At 45.6% G+C, this 21,517-nt stretch overlaps 1 protein-coding gene across 1 annotated transcript in view; it reads right to left on the reverse strand.

Moving 5' to 3' along the window:
• The window catches only part of ncapd2 (non-SMC condensin I complex, subunit D2), a gene marked incomplete at its 5' end in the record, with an annotated part of 45,372 nt that overhangs the window by 3,611 nt on the left and 20,244 nt on the right, over window positions 1-21,517 (reverse strand). Inside the window, 14 exons of the mRNA XM_080539991.1 lie at window positions 983-1,114; window positions 1,213-1,375; window positions 1,769-1,952; window positions 2,829-2,909; window positions 3,193-3,287; window positions 3,722-3,899; window positions 5,907-6,062; window positions 8,422-8,545; window positions 8,683-8,787; window positions 11,284-11,457; window positions 18,073-18,285; window positions 18,660-18,741; window positions 18,892-19,024; window positions 19,938-20,074. Coding sequence (XP_080396117.1) covers window positions 983-1,114; window positions 1,213-1,375; window positions 1,769-1,952; window positions 2,829-2,909; window positions 3,193-3,287; window positions 3,722-3,899; window positions 5,907-6,062; window positions 8,422-8,545; window positions 8,683-8,787; window positions 11,284-11,457; window positions 18,073-18,285; window positions 18,660-18,741; window positions 18,892-19,024; window positions 19,938-20,074 — 1,957 coding nt within the window. The remainder of the gene's footprint in view (window positions 1-982; window positions 1,115-1,212; window positions 1,376-1,768; window positions 1,953-2,828; window positions 2,910-3,192; window positions 3,288-3,721; window positions 3,900-5,906; window positions 6,063-8,421; window positions 8,546-8,682; window positions 8,788-11,283; window positions 11,458-18,072; window positions 18,286-18,659; window positions 18,742-18,891; window positions 19,025-19,937; window positions 20,075-21,517) is intronic.

The raw sequence follows: 21,517 nt of genomic DNA on the forward strand, positions 1-21,517 counted from the left end.
TTGTCCAATCAAATTACTTGGTCGGAACTAACTGTTGTATAATTCAGGACAACTCAACTGAGGTGTGTGTAGTAATGAGGGTGTGTGTAGTAATGAGGGTGTGTGTAGTAATGAGGGTGTGTGTAGTAATGAGGTGTGTGTAGTAATGAGGGTGTGTGTAGTAATGAGGTGTGTGTAGTAATGAGGGTGTGTGTAGTAATGAGGGTGTGTGTAGTAATGAGGGTGTGTGTAGTAATGAGGGTGTGTGTAGTAATGAGGGTGTGTGTAGTAATGATGGTGTGTGTAGTAATGATGGTGTGTGTAGTAATGAGGGTGTGTGTAGTAATGAGGGTGTGTGTAGTAATGAGGGTGTGTGTAGTAATGAGGGTGTGTGTAGTAATGAGGGTGTGTGTAGTAATGAGGGTGTGGGCTCTAGTCGAGTGCTAGAATGTACCGGTAGCTCTACAAATAAATCATGTGTTGACAAGACGTAAATCACAGTGGACAGGCATCCCAAATGCTAATTGAGGGAACAGCCACTTATTTGTCTCTTCAATCTTGTTTTGGTCTTGTTGCCAAGAGCACTGCTGCTGCTGCTGCATAACAAATCAATTTCCGAGCGTATTCGGTTGTTAAGTCGTGACGTGTTTCCGGGTCCAAAGTTGGCTGAGGCGCTGTCTTCGAAATGCCTCAGTAATAATAATAATAAATTATATTTGTATAGCGCTTTTCAAAGACCCTGACAATATGGGGAAAACGGGAAAGTGCTATGTCCCTTGTTGTATGAATATATCCGAGTCTAAAAAACGATCGAACTGTCATTCTACCGCTGTAGTACACTGGTACTCTGGTGCGGGGAATTTCTGGTTTGGACCCGAAAATTGCTAAACGTCACATTTGACGTCAGACTTAACAACCGAATAACCATCTATCTGGAAAAGACACAAAATAAAAAGGACCAAACCAGAGCCCTCTGATTTAGCCTGCTGAAGTGCAGACTCACCCTCCTCGGCCTCGTCCTCCTCTTCGTCACTGCTGAAGGTGATTACCGGTCTCCTGGCAGCTTTCTTGCGGGTGGGTCTCGGAGTCACAAAGCTATCGTCAAGCTGACTGGATACAGACGGCTTTGCTTGACCTATGAGCCACAGAGAGATGGTCCTCGTTTAGTCACATGCTAAAATGAAAGTGTGTGTGTGTGTGTGTGTGTGTGTGTGTGTCTGTGCGAGCACTAACCTCTCTTCCTCCCTGTTCTTGCGCGTTCTTTTCTGGGCAGGGTCTTGTGTACGACAGGGGTGTTCTCCGTGTTCTCCCCTGCCTCCCCCTCGGGGCTCTCTACGTTCTCCAGCCCTCGCGTGTGCACCGCCGTCAGACGCTTCTCAAACTCCTCCACCTGGGCCTGAGCAAGAGGAGAGAGGGACACCGAGCCTGATCAGTAACAAGGAAAAACTTGCATTACCATTTTCACAAAGTTAAATTTTTGGCATTTAGCAGACGCCTTATTCCAAAGCGACTTACAACAATCAATACATTTGACTAAGCAAGTGAATCATCAATCCACCAGTTGTAGCAGGAAGAGTAATCCAGCTCAGCCCCGGGGCCATTGGCAGAAGAAGGAAAACTATCCTGGCAGATAAAATACCGAATCATTTTTATTTTTTTTAAGGGGAAAAGCGGGTGTCGGGAGACACAGTGCTGGGGGGCTATTCACAAAGTGAATAGACATCCGTCTTAATGTTACACAAGGCTAACAAACTACAAAACCCACAAGAGAACAAGAACCTTCTCGAACCTTGAGCTGGGGCTTGGCCCCGCGCCGTAGCTTGGCCATGATGGAGAGCAGCGGCTGGTAGACGCCCGCCTCAGTCAGCTTGTCGCTGTAGCACTCCCAGCACTCCTGCAGTCTCTTCAGACCGCGCTCACACATGGACAGCAGGGACAGGGACACCGCCAGGTCACACCACTGACGCTCCGTCCTGCAAGGGAGAGAAGGAGGCAGAAAGAAAAATATATATATTGTTAGTGTGAAATTCAGGACATGAAATTATATAGTGTGAAATTCAGGACATGGAACTTCTTTCAAATCCAAGTCATTTTTTCTGAGTGGGGCAGTCCCACTCATATTTTTTATTTTTTATTGACAGTACAGTATAGATTATGACAGGAAGGATGGGTGAGAGAGAGGAGGGATGACATGCAGGATATGTCCCCGGCCGGAATCGAACCGGGGACCCTGCGGTTACATGGTCAGCGCTTAACCCGCTACGCCACCTAAGCGCCCCCAAATCCATGTTTTTTTGACCTGGCATTTAAGTAAATCCTATTCTCCAGCCCCATAATCTGTCTGATTCGTTCAGGTCTATGGCATTAATGTGAAATGCCCTTTCTGTGAAGTCTAAGAGTGATGAGTCAGACATGAGGCCTGAGTCTTGTGTTCACAGAACACTGGCCTGTCCTCATGCTACTGGAACAGCGGGGGTAACTGAGGCCAGCAGTTATGGCAGGGATGGAGGGATGGAGGGAACGAGAGAATAGAGGAGAGCGTGGGTGATGCCGGCTACAGAACAAATGTCTATTTGGCCCAGTTCGGCACTTTACAGCATGTTGAACACACACACACACGAACACACACACACGAACACACACACAGACACAGGAGAAGAGTGGGAACAGGGCAAAGAGGGGACATGGGGGAGAGGTTGGAACGTAGGTAGGGGAGAAGAGGAGAAAAGTTGGACGGTAGGAGGAGAAGAAGAAAGGAGTTGGAAGGTAGGAAGTGGGGGAGGAAAAGAGAAAGTTGGGAGGAGAAGAGGAGAGAAGATAGTAAGAGAGAGAGAGGGAGATCGGCTCACTTTGCAGTCCTGAAGCGCTGACACAGCTTCTCCACCAGGGACTCGGTCTGCCTCTCTTTAGTGATGTAAGAGAACAGCTGTCTGGGAGGGAGAACGTCACACACCGTTACAACGAGACATTAAGACATTAAATCACCACTCACTGACATTAGCGTCACATTGACATTTCATTCAGTGCTTTTTGTCGCGACCCCTTTTTAAAGCAGTGTCACGATCTGGCCAAAGCCTGCCAAGTCATCCACAAGGTGACTGACCACATAACTCCTTTGAGGGCCCACTCTGTGGGCGACACACACACACAGTCAAACAAAGAGGACACTCATGGCGAACTGAACACAACACATTGGACAGACAATGGACTCACTTCATGATGGTGTGGAAGTTCTCCTCGCTCATACCCCTCTCTGGATCTGACAGACGGCTGATGATGTCTGGCAGCAGGTTGTAGATGGCGTTGTCCTGGGAAACGACATGGAGGGGTTTTATTTAAAGAATGAGATTCCACTTACTGCTGTAGTGCATCAAACATCATCTCCAGAGTGTCTCTCTGTAAAAGTCCACAAAATGGACTGTCGAGGTGTCCATGGGCAAGACTTTGAACCCCAAGTTGCTCCCGATGGGCGGGCCGACGCCTTGCATGGTAGCTTGCCGCCATTAGTGTTTGAATGTGTGTGTGAATGGGTGAATGAGGCCATTGTAAAGCGCTTTGGAATAAGGTGCTATTCAATTTCAATATTCCTTCAATTTGGATGTGAATACCCTTACCCTAAAGCTGAGAGTGCACTTTAAGCCTATATTCATTATATAACTGTAACCTGAAGATGTTTTTGGTAAACAGCTAAAATGACAAATTCTGCCTGTGTCCAAATATACATAGACCTAACTGTATGTACCTTGGAGGCCAGCTCATTGAAGAAGTTGAGGGCCAGGCTGGCGATGTGGGTATGGGGGTCGAGGAGCAGCACGGCCACCTCGCTGACCTGACCTTTGACCTTCACCACGTCCTTCAGCACCAGTTGTGTCAGGACCGTCACTGCTGTCTGCCTCACTGACGTGTTCTCATCACTCAGTCTGAGAGAGAGGAGGAAGACATGCTAGAGTTGACTACATAGTCACTCAGTCTGAGAGAGAGGAGGAAGACATGCTAGAGTTGACTACATAGACATGTTCTCATCACTCAGTCTGAGAGAGAGGAGGAAGACATGCTAGAGTTGACTACATAGACCACAAACCCCTGCCTGAAAGTCAGAGACATGATCAGATGTTCATTGCAAATAGGCTAGCGAGAGTCAAATGGCCTCAGGGTAACCTACATCGGAGACACACAAATGTCTGCTGATGGCTTGGTGTGGGTGCCATTTGGAGGCCTGGTGAAATAAGCTCTATACAAATACAACCTATTACCTAAGGACATTGGGCAGAAGAACCAGACATTTGTATGTGAAAGACAAAGCCTGTGCTCCTATAGTAGATAGCTTAAACCACAATGAGACACGCATGCATGCAAAGCAGAGAATTAATACAATTAGAGTGGAATTATTTGTTAATACCCTTATCAGGTCTCCACAGAGTCCTCTTTAGGGAGTCTGAACATAGCAGAGGTGTGTGTGTGTGTGTGTGGGAGACAATTAGAGAATGCTACAAAACGCTTATCAGCGTGAAAAACACTGAGGGATTTGTACAATTCATACTGGAAAGCCCCAACAACTCAGTTATTTGTCTGAGACACCTCAAATGTCAGAATAATCATTATTCTAATTAACTTTTTTACAAAGCTGAAACTATGAAAAACCAGACATATGTAGGAAAACAATAACCTAACAAATAGTAATTGTAGTTCTTTTGGGGGGGGGGGGGGGGGGGTTGGGTCTTCAATAGAATCTCAATGTAGGAGGAACAACCAATAATCATCATTAAACCTTTTACAACAAACTCTCCTTCCTACGGACCGGAGTTCACCTCAAATTATCCCTCTCTGCACTCCCTGTGTAATTATACATAAGTACACATTACTTAGGAAAGATATAAACCAGCAATTAAAGTAGTTCTTTCTATGTGTCAGTGTAAAAAGAAAAGAAAATAATAATAATTAAAAAAAGATAGAATTGGCCATCCTCACCACTTTCAAATCCAGTCTTAAAACACACCTTTTCACAATGGCTTACTTGGTTTGATCTCCTGTATTTAGTTTGTTGTTATATCAGATTTTGCTGTGCTGATTTTAATGTTTTAATATGTGGTTGTAAGGTGTCCTTGAGAGCCTTGAAAGTCACCCATAAATCAAATGTATTATTATTATTATTATTATTAAGTTGCTGCCACAATTCGGGGGGGGGGGGGGGGGGGTCAGAATATTAGAGAGCATAATATGCTGGCCGGTTGCTATGGCAACATCAGTAGAGGTCAGAATGCAGCAGAGAAGGCGATAGCATTTTGCCAAACAGATCATATCTGGATTTTTCTTTTTCGCTTTATTAATAATGAAAACGGAGGGGGAACTTTTTCCAATCATGTGGATCAGTGGAGCGTCTTGACAACAGCAACACTTTGGAGTCTAATGGAACAACAAGTCTGAGGACTTGGATGAGGAGGGGGGGGGCTGACATGTTACACACTGATGGGGATTGTTGGCTGAAAATTGAACACGCTCTTCAAAATCCACCCACTGAGTCATTAAACCACAGCCTGTTTACTCAACAATCATGGAATTAACAAGAATGGGAGGGTATAAAAATGCATTAATCATAATATTAATAATGGTGCAACGGAGTTGAACAGGTGACGAGGAAACAATTAGTAGAACTAATGGGAGTTACCAACAGTACAATTAGGAACTAATGATATCAAATAACATACGAAACAAACAAACTGAGGGAGGACCAATCAGCCGCTTGGTTAGTTTGAAGTGTGTGTGTTACCTGGCATAGAGTTTGGTTAGTTTGAAGTGTGTGTGTTACCTGGCATAGAGTTTGGTTAGTTTGAAGTGTGTGTGTTACCTGGCTTGGTTAGTTTGAAGTGTGTGTGTGTGTGTGTTACCTGGCTTGGTTAGTTTGAAGTGTGTGTGTGTGTGTGTGTTACCTGGCGTAGAGGTTCGGTGTCCAGGGCTCCAGGATGTTGGGGAAGCGGACGGTGAGGTCTCCCAGGGCGATGATGGTGTTGGCCCTGACGACGGGCAGAGAGGAGCGCTCGAGCACGGTGAACAGAAGACGGATGTGCTCCTCGCACACTGACGGACTAACCAAGGAGAAAAAGGGGGCAGGGTAAGACACACACACACGGCAAAAATGCACAAAAAGTAGTATTGGCCCCCCCATAGAGGTTATTGTACAGTAAGACTGTACACAGGGCAGTGTTTCCTCTATATGCATTTATTGGTGGCGGGCCGTCACGAATGAATTTCCTCCGCCACTAATTGATTCAGTCCACTAAGTGCACGATTTCTCAACAAAAAAAAAAAATCCACCTCTGAACATTTTAGTTGATTAAAATATATCTGATCCTAGATCAGCGCTATAATGGATGTTGACTAAAAGTGCACCTAAATCCACGCCCATCTCTCTCTAACCGCTGATCCAAACTCAGATTAATGACATTAAACATTCAGTTGACAACGTGACACAAAGGGCTACTCCTGATTGGTCTAAATGTGAACCGGCATGAGAACCGTGCAGACTCAACCATCCCTGCCGAAATGCTCGGGCGCCTGTGTTTTCTCCTCGCGAATAATGGGATAAAAGTCACCGGTAGTACCATCTAAAAGATACAAAAAGCTGATCTAGCTAGCTAGGTGCACAAATAAGATATCACGTTAAATAACTTCGAAAAATTAAACGAAAACAGCGACAGATGGATGGATTTTTCAAGAAAAAAGATGTCCCAGACACTTCAAACATTGCTGAAGCTAGCAGTGGCTATGAGCTAGTTGGTGGATTAAGCTAACAACGTTTATGGCGGGCGAGTTCATCGAGGCTGTTCGCACCTGCACCAAAAATGTCCCAATTTGTGCACTCGAAACAGCCTCTCAGAGTATCAGTGGCAGTTCAGGACTTAGCGGGTTTGAGTTTCTGTCTATATTTCGGGACGAGGAGCAGCATGGCATGGTCGGACCTTCCCAGCGGTGCCCTCGGGAACGAACGGTAAGCCTCGTTGTTTGTAACGTAGCAGTGGTCTAGTATGTTAGCTCCTCTGCTGGGGCATGACACCTGTTGTTTGTAATTGGGAAGTTCGGTGTGCAGGTTGGTGTGATTAAAATCGCCGAGCACAATAACTGCTGCGTCGGGATTAGAGTTTTCCACAGAGGAGATGTAGGTAATACTTGGGACATTGCAATTGAAATTGCGTTCAAAGTAAAACACACACACACGCAAATATTGACAGTAGAGCTTGGCTTGATAGTGTATATCCCCACTGTGCTGGGTCGCCTCCACACCTGGCACCACAGGGGCCCGTTAATAAGACTGCTGTCTGTGGATTAGTTCGAAAAAAAATTGTCCAATACAACATTGTAGTTGTTTAGTACAAATGGGTCTATAGCAGCTAGGTAACATTAGTCCTGTATCAGAGTCGTGTTGTAGGGTCTTGTAGCAGGGTTAGCTATAGCAGCTAGGTAACATTAGCCCTGTATCAGAGTTGTGTTGTTGGGTCTTGTACAGTTGCTCACAATGCAGATAAGAGAAAGTATAGGCTAATATCAAACAACAATCCTAGAGATGACTAACTCAAACGTACGCATAACTAAATAAAAGCAGGCCAACTAACGACAGCTTGGGTCTTGTAGCAGGGTTAGCTATAGCAGCTAGGTAACATTAGTCCTGTATCAGAGTCGTGTTGTAGGGTCTTGTAGCAGGGTTAGCTATAGCAGCTAGGTAACATTAGTCCTGTATCAGAGTTGTGTTGTTGGGTCTTGTAGCAGGGTTAGCTATAGCAGCTAGGTAACATTAGTCCTGTATCAGAGTCGTGTTGTTGGGTCTTGTAGCAGGGTTAGCTATAGCAGCTAGGTAACATTAGTCCTGTATCAGAGTTGTGTTGTAGGGTCTTGTAGCAGGGTTAGCTATAGCAGCTAGGTAACATTAGTCCTGTATCAGAGTTGTGTTGTTGGGTCTTGTAGCAGGGTTAGCTATAGCAGCTAGGTAACATTAGTCCTGTATCAGAGTTGTGTTGTTGGGTCTTGTAGCAGGGTTAGCTATAGCAGCTAGGTAACATTAGTCCTGTATCAGAGTTGTGTTGTTGGGTCTTGTACAGTTGCTCAAAATGCAGATAAGAGAAAGTATAGGCTAATATCAAACAACAATCCTAGAGATGACTAACTCAAACGTACGCATAACTAAATAAAAGCAGGCCAACTAACGACAGCTACACGCCCTCAACTGGGAACATAAAGGATAAATGAATTGTGCAATCGAACGTGTCCTACAGCGACAGCTGGTCGTGCAAATCAGGTTCTGGGAAGATTTTTGTAGCTTTTTTTTTTTTTTTTGCCATCCTCCCTCTAGTTTGAAATTAGGTCGTTGTTTTGAGCGCTGTGCGCGCGGACAGACCTATCCGCCACGAATGGAACAATTCCTGGAGGAAACACTGCAGGGGGTATCCTTACCTGATCATCAGGAACTGGGAGAGGGCCAGGCAAGCAGCGGTGTTGAGCTGGGGGTGGGAGTAGCGCCCCGGGGAGCTACACACCATCACCACCAGGGGCAGGAAGGAGCACAGCAGGTTCTCCTCTAAGAGAGAGAGAGAGAAAGGAGATCAATAAGGAAGGACACCGGTGTTGGTTTTGAGTTACGATGTTTCTCAGTTAGAAACATGCGAATCAAAGACAGAATCGTCTGATCAGGAGAAAAAAAAACATCCATCTCACCAGCCAACAGCTCAGTCTCACAGATCTGCCTGATCAGCTCTGCCTCCGTGTCCTCCGGCGACGCGCAAATCAACTCTAGCTCTTCCTCCCCGGCACTCTCATTGGCTGCTTGCTGGTTGGGAAAAGAATCACAAGTTTTTTTTTAACAAAACAACATTTTACTTTATTTTTTCTTTTCTGATTGGGGCAGTCCCACTCATATCTTTCATTTTATTGGACAGATATAGTGAAGACAGACAGGAAAGTAGGAGAAGAAGGGAGAGAGGGCAGGTCAGCAGGGCATGGGTCGGATTCGAACCCATGCCGACATGGGCATATGTGTGCACTGTCGACCGCGGTGCTAGACCACTGGACCACCCCAGGCCACCCACAAAACAACATTTTTATAAAAATGTCACAACTCCCACCCCAAAATCATTTTTTTTTACATGAGTAGTGTATTATGTATCTGAGTCATTATGATAAATGAGTACCCTAAAACCCCCCTGATGGGCAGACTCATCGAGAACCTGTCAATCATTTCCCAGTGGGACCAAAATAAAGCTAATCATGGGCCCTCCCACTGAGTTAAGTCCCTCACTGATTGGCAAGAGGATAATCCAGCTCACCAGGAGGCTCCGATGGCCTCATTTCAACAAAACATGACATTCGCTTGCCTTAACTTGTGCTTCATTAAACTGAATTAGCAGTATTGGATATCTCAAGACCTCCAGAAAAAGTCATCGTTAGGGATGCACGATATGCATTTTTTCCAACCGATACCGATACCGATGTTTACCCGCTTCTTTAATTAATTAAAAAAATAATGTTTTACTTTTGCCATTTAGCAGACGCCTTTATCCAAAGCGACTTACAATTACGAATTACAGGGACATTCCCCCTGGAGTAACTGAGGGCTAAGTGCCTTACTCAAGGGCACACTAGTAGTGGTGTGGTTTCAGGCGGGATTTGAACTCAAAACCTTCCGATCACAAGTCCAACTCACTATCCACTAGACCACCACTACCCCCTTCTCGTGGCCGATAACCGATATGATAACCGATATATTTTATTTTTTTCTTTCCTAGCACCAGGGGAGCCCCCCCCTCCCAAATTTCGTTGTTTTGGTACCTGTACTATATCAATGACAATAAAGACCATTCAGATATAATTTCACAGTTGATAACCTGTAGTTCATGCACACCTGAAGGTAAGAAAGGCTATGTAGTGAGCAAAGATTGATGATTTAATATTCCATAGTGATCTCACCAAATCTAACTTACATCACTATTGTTAACACAACAAAGAGAACACTTCTGACTCTTCAAATGTTCATTTATTATTTCCTCTAACAAACAGAATCTGTTATAGACAGTGCACAAAGCTTTTTTTAGCCAAGATCTGGCCTCCTTTTATGAAAACCAAAAAGGCTCACCTAAGAGTAATTTATTATGAATGAATGAATGGACTTTATTGTCATTGTAATCATTGTATTACCGCGGATGGCTGTCGCAGTATGCGAACCGGAGAACTCCTGTGCATGCAGCAGTGTCTTCTTCATATTGAAGTCCTCATCCAGCCACTGGGCCGTCAAACTAAGCATACTGACTGGACTAACGTCAGAAGTCCATATGTCCGTGGTAAAACTTATCTGGCTTACGCTAGTATCGATCAGACTATGGATGTGTGTGGCGACTGTATCATACATAGCAGGCAGGCACACGTCTGCAAAATAGCGGCGATTTGGGAGTGTATACCGGGGCTCTAAATGTGAAATTAGCTGGCGAAATCCTTTATCTTCTACTACAGAGAAAGGCTGGTCGTCGAGGGCCATCAACTCCATTATTTTTTCATTGATTGCTTGAGCCTTTAAGCTGTCTCGAGTGAACTTCCTGCAGTTTTCAAATGCGTGTTCAATAGGCACAGCAGCTTTTTTTTCCGCGGCTAGGCTACCTTGTTCTACTACTACTAGTGCTTGATATTCCTTCCATACAGCGTGCTTGCAATGGTGAATCTTAAGGTGACTTATGAGATTCGTTGTGTTGTAACTCGTAGACCTTTGCCCTCCTCGCCGAACTTTTGTCGAACATGTATTGCAAATGCACTATCTGCCTCAGAAACTGTGAAGAATGTCCACACCGGGGAAGGCATGTTTCGCTCTCGTCTCGTCTATACACTGCGTGCCTGCACGCAGGCGCAGCAGCATGAGCGCGGAAACCGGAAGCAGAAATATTTCCGGCTTCATATTAACGGCTCTATATCGGCTACAATTTTATAAAACCGATAAACATTAATTTCCCATTATCGGGCCGATAAATATCGGTGCCGATAATATCGTGCATCCCTAGTCATCGTTACCATTACATGTGCACTAAGTTACAAGGGGCTTCTGGATTGATAAGAGACTTGTTGGCATCATTGTAAATCAGTTAACATGTTGTTTACATGTGTTCATGTAAAGCACTGAGTATACATGATAATGAATGTGCTATAGAAACAGATTTGCCTTGCCGTGGGTTTCTACATTCCTTCCTAGCCTAAAACATTACGGTAGCCTGGTACCAAGTCTCCCTCATCTCTCTTTGTCTCTGGGAGGGAGGGAGCGTCTTCACTGTCAAACACCACTGACCTTGGCCTTTCTGGAGGAGGAGGGGACTTTCTCCTTCTCGTGCCGCTCCTCCTTCTCTCGTTTCCTCCTCCGCATCTCAGAGCTGACGCTGTGCTCCAGGTGAGACACCTGCCAGAACGCCACGCAGCCGGACAGAGAGAGCAGCTGGGCCAGAGACACACAGCTGACTACAGGAGAGGGAGACACACACACACACACACACACACACACACACACACACACACTCCACTGTGAGGGGAAGAAAGGTCAGCTGGGCCAGAGACACACAGCTGACTACAGGAGAGACACACACACACACACACACCTTACTACAGGAGAGAAATACACACACACACACGCACACACACACGCACTCCACTGTGAGGGGAAGAAAGGTCAGCTGGGCCAGAGACACACAGCTTACTACAGGAGAGAGAAACACACATACTCAGGGTATATACAGGAATCTTGAGGTTAATTTGAAAGTGACAGTTGGATCTAAGTGACAGTTGACACTAGAACAGCCGTGTCTATGTTACCTACTCGGGGTATACAGTGTTTCCCCTAGGTTTGCTGTAGTGATGCTCCGATCTGATCGGCGCCGATCGGTATCGGCCGATATGGCCTTGATCGGTTTTGATCGGAGTTCTCAAAACGGCCGATCAAACCCGACCGATTTACAAAATGGCGTCGCCAGTCTGGAAATATTACACAGTGTCGGAAAGAGACAACAAATATGCCGTTTGTAATGTCTGCTCAAAAGAAATACCTCGGGGAGGAACGCACGCAAGGTCTTTCAATACCACGAATATCATACGGCATTTTTTCTTGCGTTCGTCGATTCGCTCAGAGAGCGCCGAAGCGCACACTGGGCTCGACGTCATAAAGGGACCGAGTGCTTTGATTGGACGAGAGGCGTTCCACGAGTGCTGGTCAGAGTTTCAGCGCGACTTCACGAGCGTAGTGTAGGTAGTGTTCAGCGACGTCATGTGACCCCGCGAGCAGGAAGTCACTTGGCCCATAATAACAACTATTAGCGCGTGAGTTTTAGGTCTTCCTCTGTGCATCTTGCACAAGTGTAGATAGCGAGCGACTTTTCAGCAGAGCAGGACATATTTTAGATGATAAGAGGAACAGGCTGAGTGCCAAAAACGCTGAGATGCTTGTATTTCTCTAGGCTAATCTACCAGTGATGCTGCTTAATCAGAAGTAAGGTTTGAGTCTGAAATCTCCTTAGGACCCCAATTGAAATAAGCCAGTGGCTTTCTTGGGTTTTTATCCTGTTAGTTGACCTTGTATGTAATATGTACTTTCATGTACCTACTTCTGCAAATCTTCTAATAAAGTTTTCAATCAATCAATCAATCAATCAGGTGCAATGTTTTGTTTTTTTGTTTTATTGATTATTGCTGACTTGCTGTCTTATCTCCTCCTAAATATGACTTGAAACAGTATTTTATATTTGGCTATAGCCTGTTTATGTTGCAGTTTAGTTTGGGTATGTTTATTGTTCCTCAGGAAAGCTACAGTAAGCTCCAAGTTCTCTAAGAGCCCCTAGTTCCTCTCATTCGAGTGGAATGTTGCACATTTGATGTGACAGTGTACATTTTATTTATTATGATTTTTATTTTCACATTTTATTTGTTTTTCCTGAAGTAAGCTACAGGTGGTTGTGAATTCAATAAAACAGATGGTCGTCAATTCATGATACTTTCTCATCTCCTAATTTCATTTGAATACTTAATATACAATGTCAATGGTGTTAAGAATAATTAAAAACATAAATAATGCTACACAATAAATAGAATGCTTCAATTGCCATTTTCGACGCTGTGATCGGTGATCGGTGATATCGGATCGGCAGATCACTGATTCCAGTGATCGGTGATCGGTGATCGGCACCAAAAACCCTGATCGGAGCATCTCTAGTTTGCTGCCTTGGGGGGGTGGCATGACTCTTATCGCACCCCCCCCCCCGTGTATACTTGAGCTGTATAGCCTATATAAGTGCTCTTATGACACTTAACTCCTCCTACTGTCCCAGCTCGCTCCAGGTCTGTTGTGTATAATGGAGAAGCGGTTCTGGAAGTACGGTACGGGTAGGATACAAATCCGTGCCGTACCGGTCTGGTCAATGGAAAAGCGCCACTAGAGTGCCTAGACTCTCCATTCTGAGACAAGAAAAGACAGAAAGAGGAGAAGGATGTAGAAAAGGATGACAAGTGGAGAGACGAGAGAGCCCGGGCCTTCCATTATGGGATTTTGTTTTCTAACCCTAACGATTTTCTTCCAGCCTAGACAAGCGCCATGCTGGCCAGGCCAGTGTCCTGCAGGACAAAACTGTCTAGGAGACTGACATCTAGTATGGAGCAGACAAGGCCAGCCAACAGACCAGACCAGACCAGACCACATCACAACACAACCAACCAACCAGCAGGCCAGTCACAGCATGAAACAAGATCCCAGACAGACCACCAATCACTTCTAGGGGTAACCTGGGTAGGAGTGTACCCAATAATTCTGCTCGCAGAATTGGCAAAGGAGAATGAAAAGAAAAGAAAGATGGCGATCTGGAATGACCACTTGACATCCAGCCACAGACTCGCACAGTGCAGTTGTGTGTGTGTGTGTGTTTCTCTCACCCTCGTTGATCTTGGCCATGTCCACGCCGGAGTTGTTGAGCTGCAGAGCGGTCTGAAGTGCGGGGAGGAGTTGTCTGAGGAGGGTGGGGTCCTGGCGGGGGGTCCTGGCGGGGGACTGCAGGACGGGGGACACGGGCACGGTGGAGGCGGAGGAGCCGGGGGTGCCTGTGGGGTTCAGGTCCGAGCCTGACGATGACGACTGGGACTGGGAGGAGAGGGCCGGCGAGGAGAGGGCCGACGCAGGCTTCTCCACCTGGCCTGACTCTGTGGAGGGAGCAGAGAGGAGGAGGCGGCCATGTTAGGTTTGACTGTGATGCCTGTCAGCGTTATGACAGTTAAAAAACACAGGCGTTTAATTGTCATGGAATCGTGTCTGAAACTATAACCCAGCATCTCGATGACATCACTTTCGTATCGTGTGACATTTATACAACATTCTCTCTTGACAAACGGTCCACACACACGCTCTGTTTTTGTGGCTTTAAAGCATCTTTGACATGCGACAGGCTTGTTTACTACTGGAAGCTGCTCTTTGGAAGCTGGCAATTAGCCTATTAGCTTGTGGAATTCTCTGTGATTTCTTTGAAAGCTTTTTAAAGCCACAACCTCGCCCTCAAAATGGTTTTACTTTGGCTATGGAGTCCCACACACATCATTTCGTTACTCACTGAAGCCCTGCTGGAAAAAACAGCAAAATCCCCCAAAACACTAAGAGGCTGTTACAATTCCCTATGACTCACATGGAGAAACTGAGGTCCACTTATTGAAGCTACACAACTTATGACCCAGGTTACAGAACGGTACATTAAAAAAAGCCGTAGAGCCGACATTAAACCGCTGAGTGACATTGTGAACATGTGTGTGAGTGCCGCGCGGTGAGACACTGATCTGTGCACCGCTGTGTTCTGGCTGTCTGACAGCGCTGTGTTCTGGTGCAGCAGCCTTTCCCAGAACTCATCCGTCAGGCCCGGTGACAGCGCCTGTTCCCCTTGTCGCTCATCTGCCTGAGTTACAGACCCTCCTGCCTGCACGTTCCAGACATCAGCGCTTCCACAAGAGCTACGCAGGAAAGCTGTGCTACACTTGATATTGTATTCTGCAGTATTGTGGTAGGAGACCAAACGTTACTGCCACCTGGTACACACGGTTAGGGATGCTCCGATCTGGATTTTTGGGGCCGATACCGATCACCGATTTGGAACACACAGTGCACAGCTGATTAATCAATTAAACCAATAGAGTGAGACAGGATATGTTCATGCAAGGTGCCTTTCAGGAAGTAGTGGAGATCGTGCACCTAGCCTATTCCAGGTTCCCCTCAACAAAGAGGCACTGAGAGCGTCTTATAAAAAAGTTCAAGTTTATTACACAGTTGTAAAAAAAGGTTAGCAGAGCAAGCTCGGAAAATGGCGAAGCGAGCGAAACGAAGCTTGGTGTGGGAGCATTTTGATCTGAAAGGCGACCTCGTTCATTGCAAACATTGCGCAGTGACCTATAAATACAACACGACAACGACCCAGATGAAATACCACCCGCAAACCGTACACCCGACCTTGATTGCTCCTTCGCTACCTTCTCAGCTTTCCATCATGTCTCATCTTATACGCGGGAGGTGTGATGCACAACGAGAAGAGAAAGTAACGATGGCCATCTGTAAATTAATTGAAACAGATATTCTGCCGCTCAGTTTTGTCGAGGGTAGAGGATTTCGTGCGCTGATGCAAATAGTCGAGCCAGCATATCCTGTTCCATCGCGATGTTCTATAACCAGGCGCATAGAAATGCGCTACCAGGAGTCGAAGCAGCACCCGTGGACTATTTCAATTTAGTGGCACAAATTAAACTCTAACACTATAGATAGAATAAATTGAACTAAAATGATGGACACCGACTGAATAACTGAGTGGGGGGAAGACAGGTCTCAAATGTGGAACAATTATAACATGTAATACATAAAGATAAAACATACACAAATATATAACATTGATATCCCTAAACTCAAATGTAGTGTGGTGTTGTCAACATAATCTAATCAATCCTAATCTAATGGTGGGGATGTTATACTCTGAATCTCCCGACTCAGGGCTGGAACGGGCACGGCAGGCTCAATCAATGAACGGGGTTGAGATGGCCGCTAGCGTCCTTTACTAGCCGCATCTCACGGCCCTCGGTGGTCATTCACTGTGCTCTAGCACATCCAAAACACGCAGAACAATAACCTTGACTCCGGTCACTGCAGTGGTTTTATTTAGACTAGATCAAACTAAATTAAAGGGAATTATTTTCACCGGACATTTATGACCGAAGAGGTTTAAAAATGTCGGACTTCAACAGATTTTATCGGACAAAGACCGGTAATTACCGGTTAACGGAAACCCTGGTCTTGCCTAATGTTACAGCCTCCTCAACACCCATCCCCTGCGTAATGAAAATGACGGGGCCAGATGCGCTGAATTCAAGGCCAAAGTGCGGTCTTCCCTCAGCCACCGAATGAAGGTGTGTTAGGTAGGGTTAAAAATTGTAGGCCTTTTCCTGAATCAGTACAGCGTTGCCATTTTTTCTGATTTGCCAATTGATTATTCTTTTTCATTATTTATTCAGGTCGAATCTGAGGAGTTGGTGTCATCCGCACCCATCATCTCATCAATGTTGGATCCACGTCATAAACACCTGCCTATTTCCTACGCAAAGAACAAACTGCTCGAACTTGGACAGTCAGTGGAGATGGAAGGCCCTATCCCACTGGCTGGAGGAGATGAGGCCATGCCGCCCGACTCTGAGGAGGACGAAGGAGCCCCAGCAGGAGCACCTGCTCCGGTCAGCACCATGGCACAGCTCCTCGGGGAGCAATACTGACATCCCCATCGAAACCGAAGTTTGCACCTTTCTGAGGGAGCCTTCTGCGGGCCTGAACTGAGACCCAACTGACTGGTGGAAATTGAACGAAAGAAGGTTTCCTCGGTTGGCCAAATTAGCGCGGACCTACCTCTGCATCCCCGCAACCTCGGTGCCCTCGGAGCGAGTGTTTTCTGCGGCTGGCCTAACTGTCACCAGATTGCGTTCGTCTCTCACCCCTGAACATGTTAACATGATCATCCTTTTGAACAAGAACCAGTAGGCCTGCCGCCTACAGTCTCTCGCTGGAGTTTAAATTTAAGTTAAGCTGGACGCTCTTAAGGACACTAACGTTTTCAGTCATCCTCCTATTTGTGAGTAACTGTTTTTTTACTGCTCCTATGGTGAGTTACTTATTTTCTATATTTTTATTTATAACGTAAAATGTGTTTTTAAGTTAAACAATTTGTGACACAGCCCAATGAAAAGGGCTACCTGTAGGCGAAATCATTTTTCAGTTTTTTACATGTGCTTAAACTACAGATTGTAAGCTTTCAAATGATGCATCATACATTGAAATCGGAAACAAATTGAAGGCGACATGAGTATTTGAAAGTTGCTACACCGGAAATCACTAAGCACATAAAATCCCCATCAAAGATAATGAATCCCCATCAAACAACAAGAAACGAAGTCATTGTGTTATAGATTACACTTATTTAATGAACGTAAAACTGTTCGGAAAAATAACGAGTGGGTACTTCACATCTTCGAGTTGAATGTTAGCTAAAAAAACGAAAATCTGAAGAAAAAAAAAAAACTTTAAAGACGAATTTGACGTCTTTCTCATTTCCGAGAGGTGTCCAGAAACACCAGGAGCAGTCACATTTAGGCTACTCACTGCCTTGTTTAAGAGGATTGTTATCTGACTGGAGTGTCTAGTTTGAATGTGAATGAATGAATGTGTGCAATAGCAACACAAATAAAGTGTTTTCCCCAAGGAAAACATGCTTGTTATTTCTGCCCTAGTTTTTAACATTTATTTTTATTTTTAAAGCTTATCAATTAATCGATAATTGATCGTTAATTCTTGCGATTATCGAAAAAGAAATGTTGATCGCTTGCCCAGCCCTAGCGGATACCCTGGAGAAACACACACACACACACACACACAAACACACTCCACAGTGAGGGGAAGAAATGTCTGCCACACAGAGGTCAGAGTTAAGCCCGTCACTATGATAAGAGTGAGAAGAGATGCTAGAAACTAGTGTTGCGCTACAGTAGTGTATGGATCTCTCTCCAGACGGGGCCCACCTTGTTCACCCTGTTCTTCAGAGTCCTGAGATGCACCCTGAGATAATTGGTTGGCGTCCTTGTTGATCTCCGCGGCCTCCTCTGCAATCTGGTCCAATAGGAGACGTGTGCAACGTTGGAGGAGTTTGGAGCAGAGCTGTTCTGGGGACTCTGCCAGGAAGTAAAGCAGACGGACAGCCTGCTCCATGAAGCTCTGCCAATAAGGGTCTGCCATCACCACACCTGGGGCACACACAGAAACATATAGTCAGACAAGCGCTGCAATGCATCTTGGGTACACTAGTGTCAAGGAATGAATGTGGGAGCCATTTTCATACAAGATGAGGATCAGGCAATTACTGATTTTCCAACTCCTTTTATTTTTTTTAAGTTATTTTTTCTGAGTGGGGCAGTCCCACTCATATTTTTCATTTCATTAACAGATATAGTAGAGCTTTAGACAGGAAGGATGGGAGAGAGAGAGAGAGGAGGGATGACATGCAGGATATGTCCCCGGCCGGAATCGAACCGGGGACCCTGCGGTTACACGGTCAACGCTTAACCCGCTACGCCACCTAAGCGCCCCTTGATTTTCCAACTCTTGAGGTGTTGTTTACCTTTCGCAATGGCCTGGGTGAGGCAGGAGAAGAGTTGGTGATCCTGGGGTAGTCTGAACGGGGCCTGAAATCCTTTTGATTTTGAACCCAGCTGCGAGGAGAGAACCAGAATAAGTCCATGCCGTATACTCAAAGATATTAGTGTGTGGCACACTGGGTGCATATTTCTAACCTGGCACATGTTCTCATGTTACAAGACCGTATAGGTGCGTGTGTGTGTGTCTGTTCTTACCCTGACATGGTCCGTGATATTGCAGATGGTGATGACGGAGTCTCTGGCGAATAAGAAGTCTTCGGTCACTTTCTCCCCGAGAGCGACCGAGCACAGAGTGTCCAGATTACTGAGGACCACCTCCCTCTCTGTCCTGTTAACAAAGGTCAGAATAATCATTATTTTTACACATGGGAATGTGTGTGAGAGTGCATGTCTGGTACACACAACCAATACACCGCACACACACATTATTTGAGCAGTTAGGATTGCCCTCCAGATCAATTTATCTTCTCCTGTGCGCAGCCTTCCCCAGTGCCGCCGACCTTATCTGCAAGATAATGTATGTGGGAGGCTGGGTTAGTGGAGAAGTTCGAAGAGGCGCTGAGAGGATTAAACTGGTTATGAATACTGGGGCTGTGGAAGAGACAGGCTGCATGGTGCAGATACAGTGTGGGTGGGCTGCTAGATAGTCCTCCTCTACTTTCCCGCTCTGTCACTCACACTTCCCTCCAGCGATCGGCAGTCTTTTGAAGGAGCCGTCTGACAAACCAGGCAAACATGAAACATTCGTTTAAAAAACCCTGGCAGCCAGCCCAGACTCCTCTTGGTCGTGACTTCTACCCACAGTGAGGAGCAGTCAGAGCCCAGGAGGGTTGGGGTGGGGGGGGGGGGTTGAAGAGGCTGTCAATGTGGAGGTCTAGGATTAGATCACCTCATGTCAATAACATGCAACAGCATTAGAAGGTTACCTATGATCGGCACTGAGGTACATTTGTTTTTGATTACAGCTGGGTAGCCCTCAGATTATTAAGAAATCTCTCATAGCCAACTGTATTACTGAAGAGAGATGGGTGACTACCTCACTCACACACACACACACACACACACACACACACACACACACACACAGCATCCTCCAGGTACCATCTCCTGTGTTTCTTTAGAGGAAGACTATGACAGGTGGAGCTAGATCACTACAGGCCGACCCTTACAGCAGAGCAGCAAATCTCCGCTACACTGCACTACAAATGATTGTGTGTGCGGTGCGTGCGTGCATGTCATACCGTGCAGCCATGCCCAGTAGAATTACTGCAGCTCGTCTGTGCAGGCTTGTGGTCTCTCGTTTCCCGGTGAACCTTTCCCACAGGACCTGCACCACCGTGGACTCCAGACTGCTGCCACTGCCAAAGAAATCCTGCACCTAGTGGGGCACAGACAGGATTAGAATATATATTTAAAAGTACATTTTTGGGGTATTTAGCAGACGTTTTTATCCAAAGCGACTTGCAACAAATACATTTGACTAACTAAGTGAATCGTCTATCAGTCAGTCATCACAGGAAAAAGTAATCTATGCTCGGGCCAGGGGCAGTCATAGAAGGAAGAATTAAGATACAGAAACTGTACAAGGGGGGTAGAGGGGATGGAGAAGTCTCAGGAGGGACAGTTAGGGCCAATCCCAATTCACCCCTACGGCTTCGTTTTGCGCGTTCTCGTTTAGGGTAGGGGTGTCCCAATTCATATTTCACAGAGGGGAAGGGGTAAGTCGGAGGGCTAGCCATGACTTCGTTTCGAGCGATTTCAGGACCAGACTAGCTTCGAAGCCATACCCCTTGATTCCAGCATGCATTGCGAATCATCTACAGAAATGTTATGTAGCTCTATTCAATGCGGAAATTTCATTTTACTTTCTCTGTAATTACTTATTAATAAAGATTAGAAAAATTATGATAACCATCTTATTATCTTAGTTTAATGTCATCACAATGCATTAGACCTTTTCTTTATAACAAGCATAAAAATAAAAAAATACGCTTTTATGTCGAGGTGCTGTGTCTAACATTACAGGCTGATTTGTGGACAGTCGCGCATATGACATATTTCCATGTCTGATGTACTAATGTCTAATGTACTAATGTCATTTCAATGCATTATAGACCTTTTCTTTACAACAAGCATAACCCAAAAAATCGCTGTTATGCCGAGGTGCCTATGCGTGTGCCTATGCTTAACATAGAAAGTTCCACAGTCCAGCGTGCTCGGGTTTAGCAGTAGAGGACTGGTAGCCTACCTGATCACTTCCATTAGATTACCAAAGCAGGACACCGGAGCACTCATATCTGCGCGTTTGTCACAGGGTGACAGTCACCCTGTTCCTCTGCCCCGGCGTCAGTCCAATGGAATCGTCAAGCACAGCCTTCCCCATAGAAATACATCGGTGCGCGATTAACATTTCAGAGATGTACAATCATGTTTATTTAGAAATAAATGGTGGTGTTTGACAGCGGATGATGGTAGACATATTTAATGTCAAGTTATCTATCCACAGGCTGATATGTGCATGATAGGCGCGAATTCCCCCCCCCCCCCCCTTGGTGGTATATGACGCTATAGTTGTATTGCGGCACATACCAAAACACCTCGCAATCTAATCCGAGCAGTTGTTATTATGTAATATTATCGATGGATGTGCCATTTTTGATGGAGGGCAGTGAGCGGGAGACTCATCAAGGACATGTAGTTAATTAATGCAGTGGACAGCGGCTGTTTCTCCAGCGTTCCTGTCACTTCGGATTTCGGAACGTCATAAAATTAAATCTGTAAGTCATGCATTTTTCCATGTTTCCCATTGATAGTATATGAC

Source organism: Nansenia antarctica (genome assembly GCF_963989245.1).
Source record: "Nansenia antarctica genome assembly, chromosome: 10".
Classification (NCBI taxonomy): Eukaryota; Metazoa; Chordata; class Actinopteri; order Argentiniformes; family Microstomatidae; genus Nansenia; species Nansenia antarctica.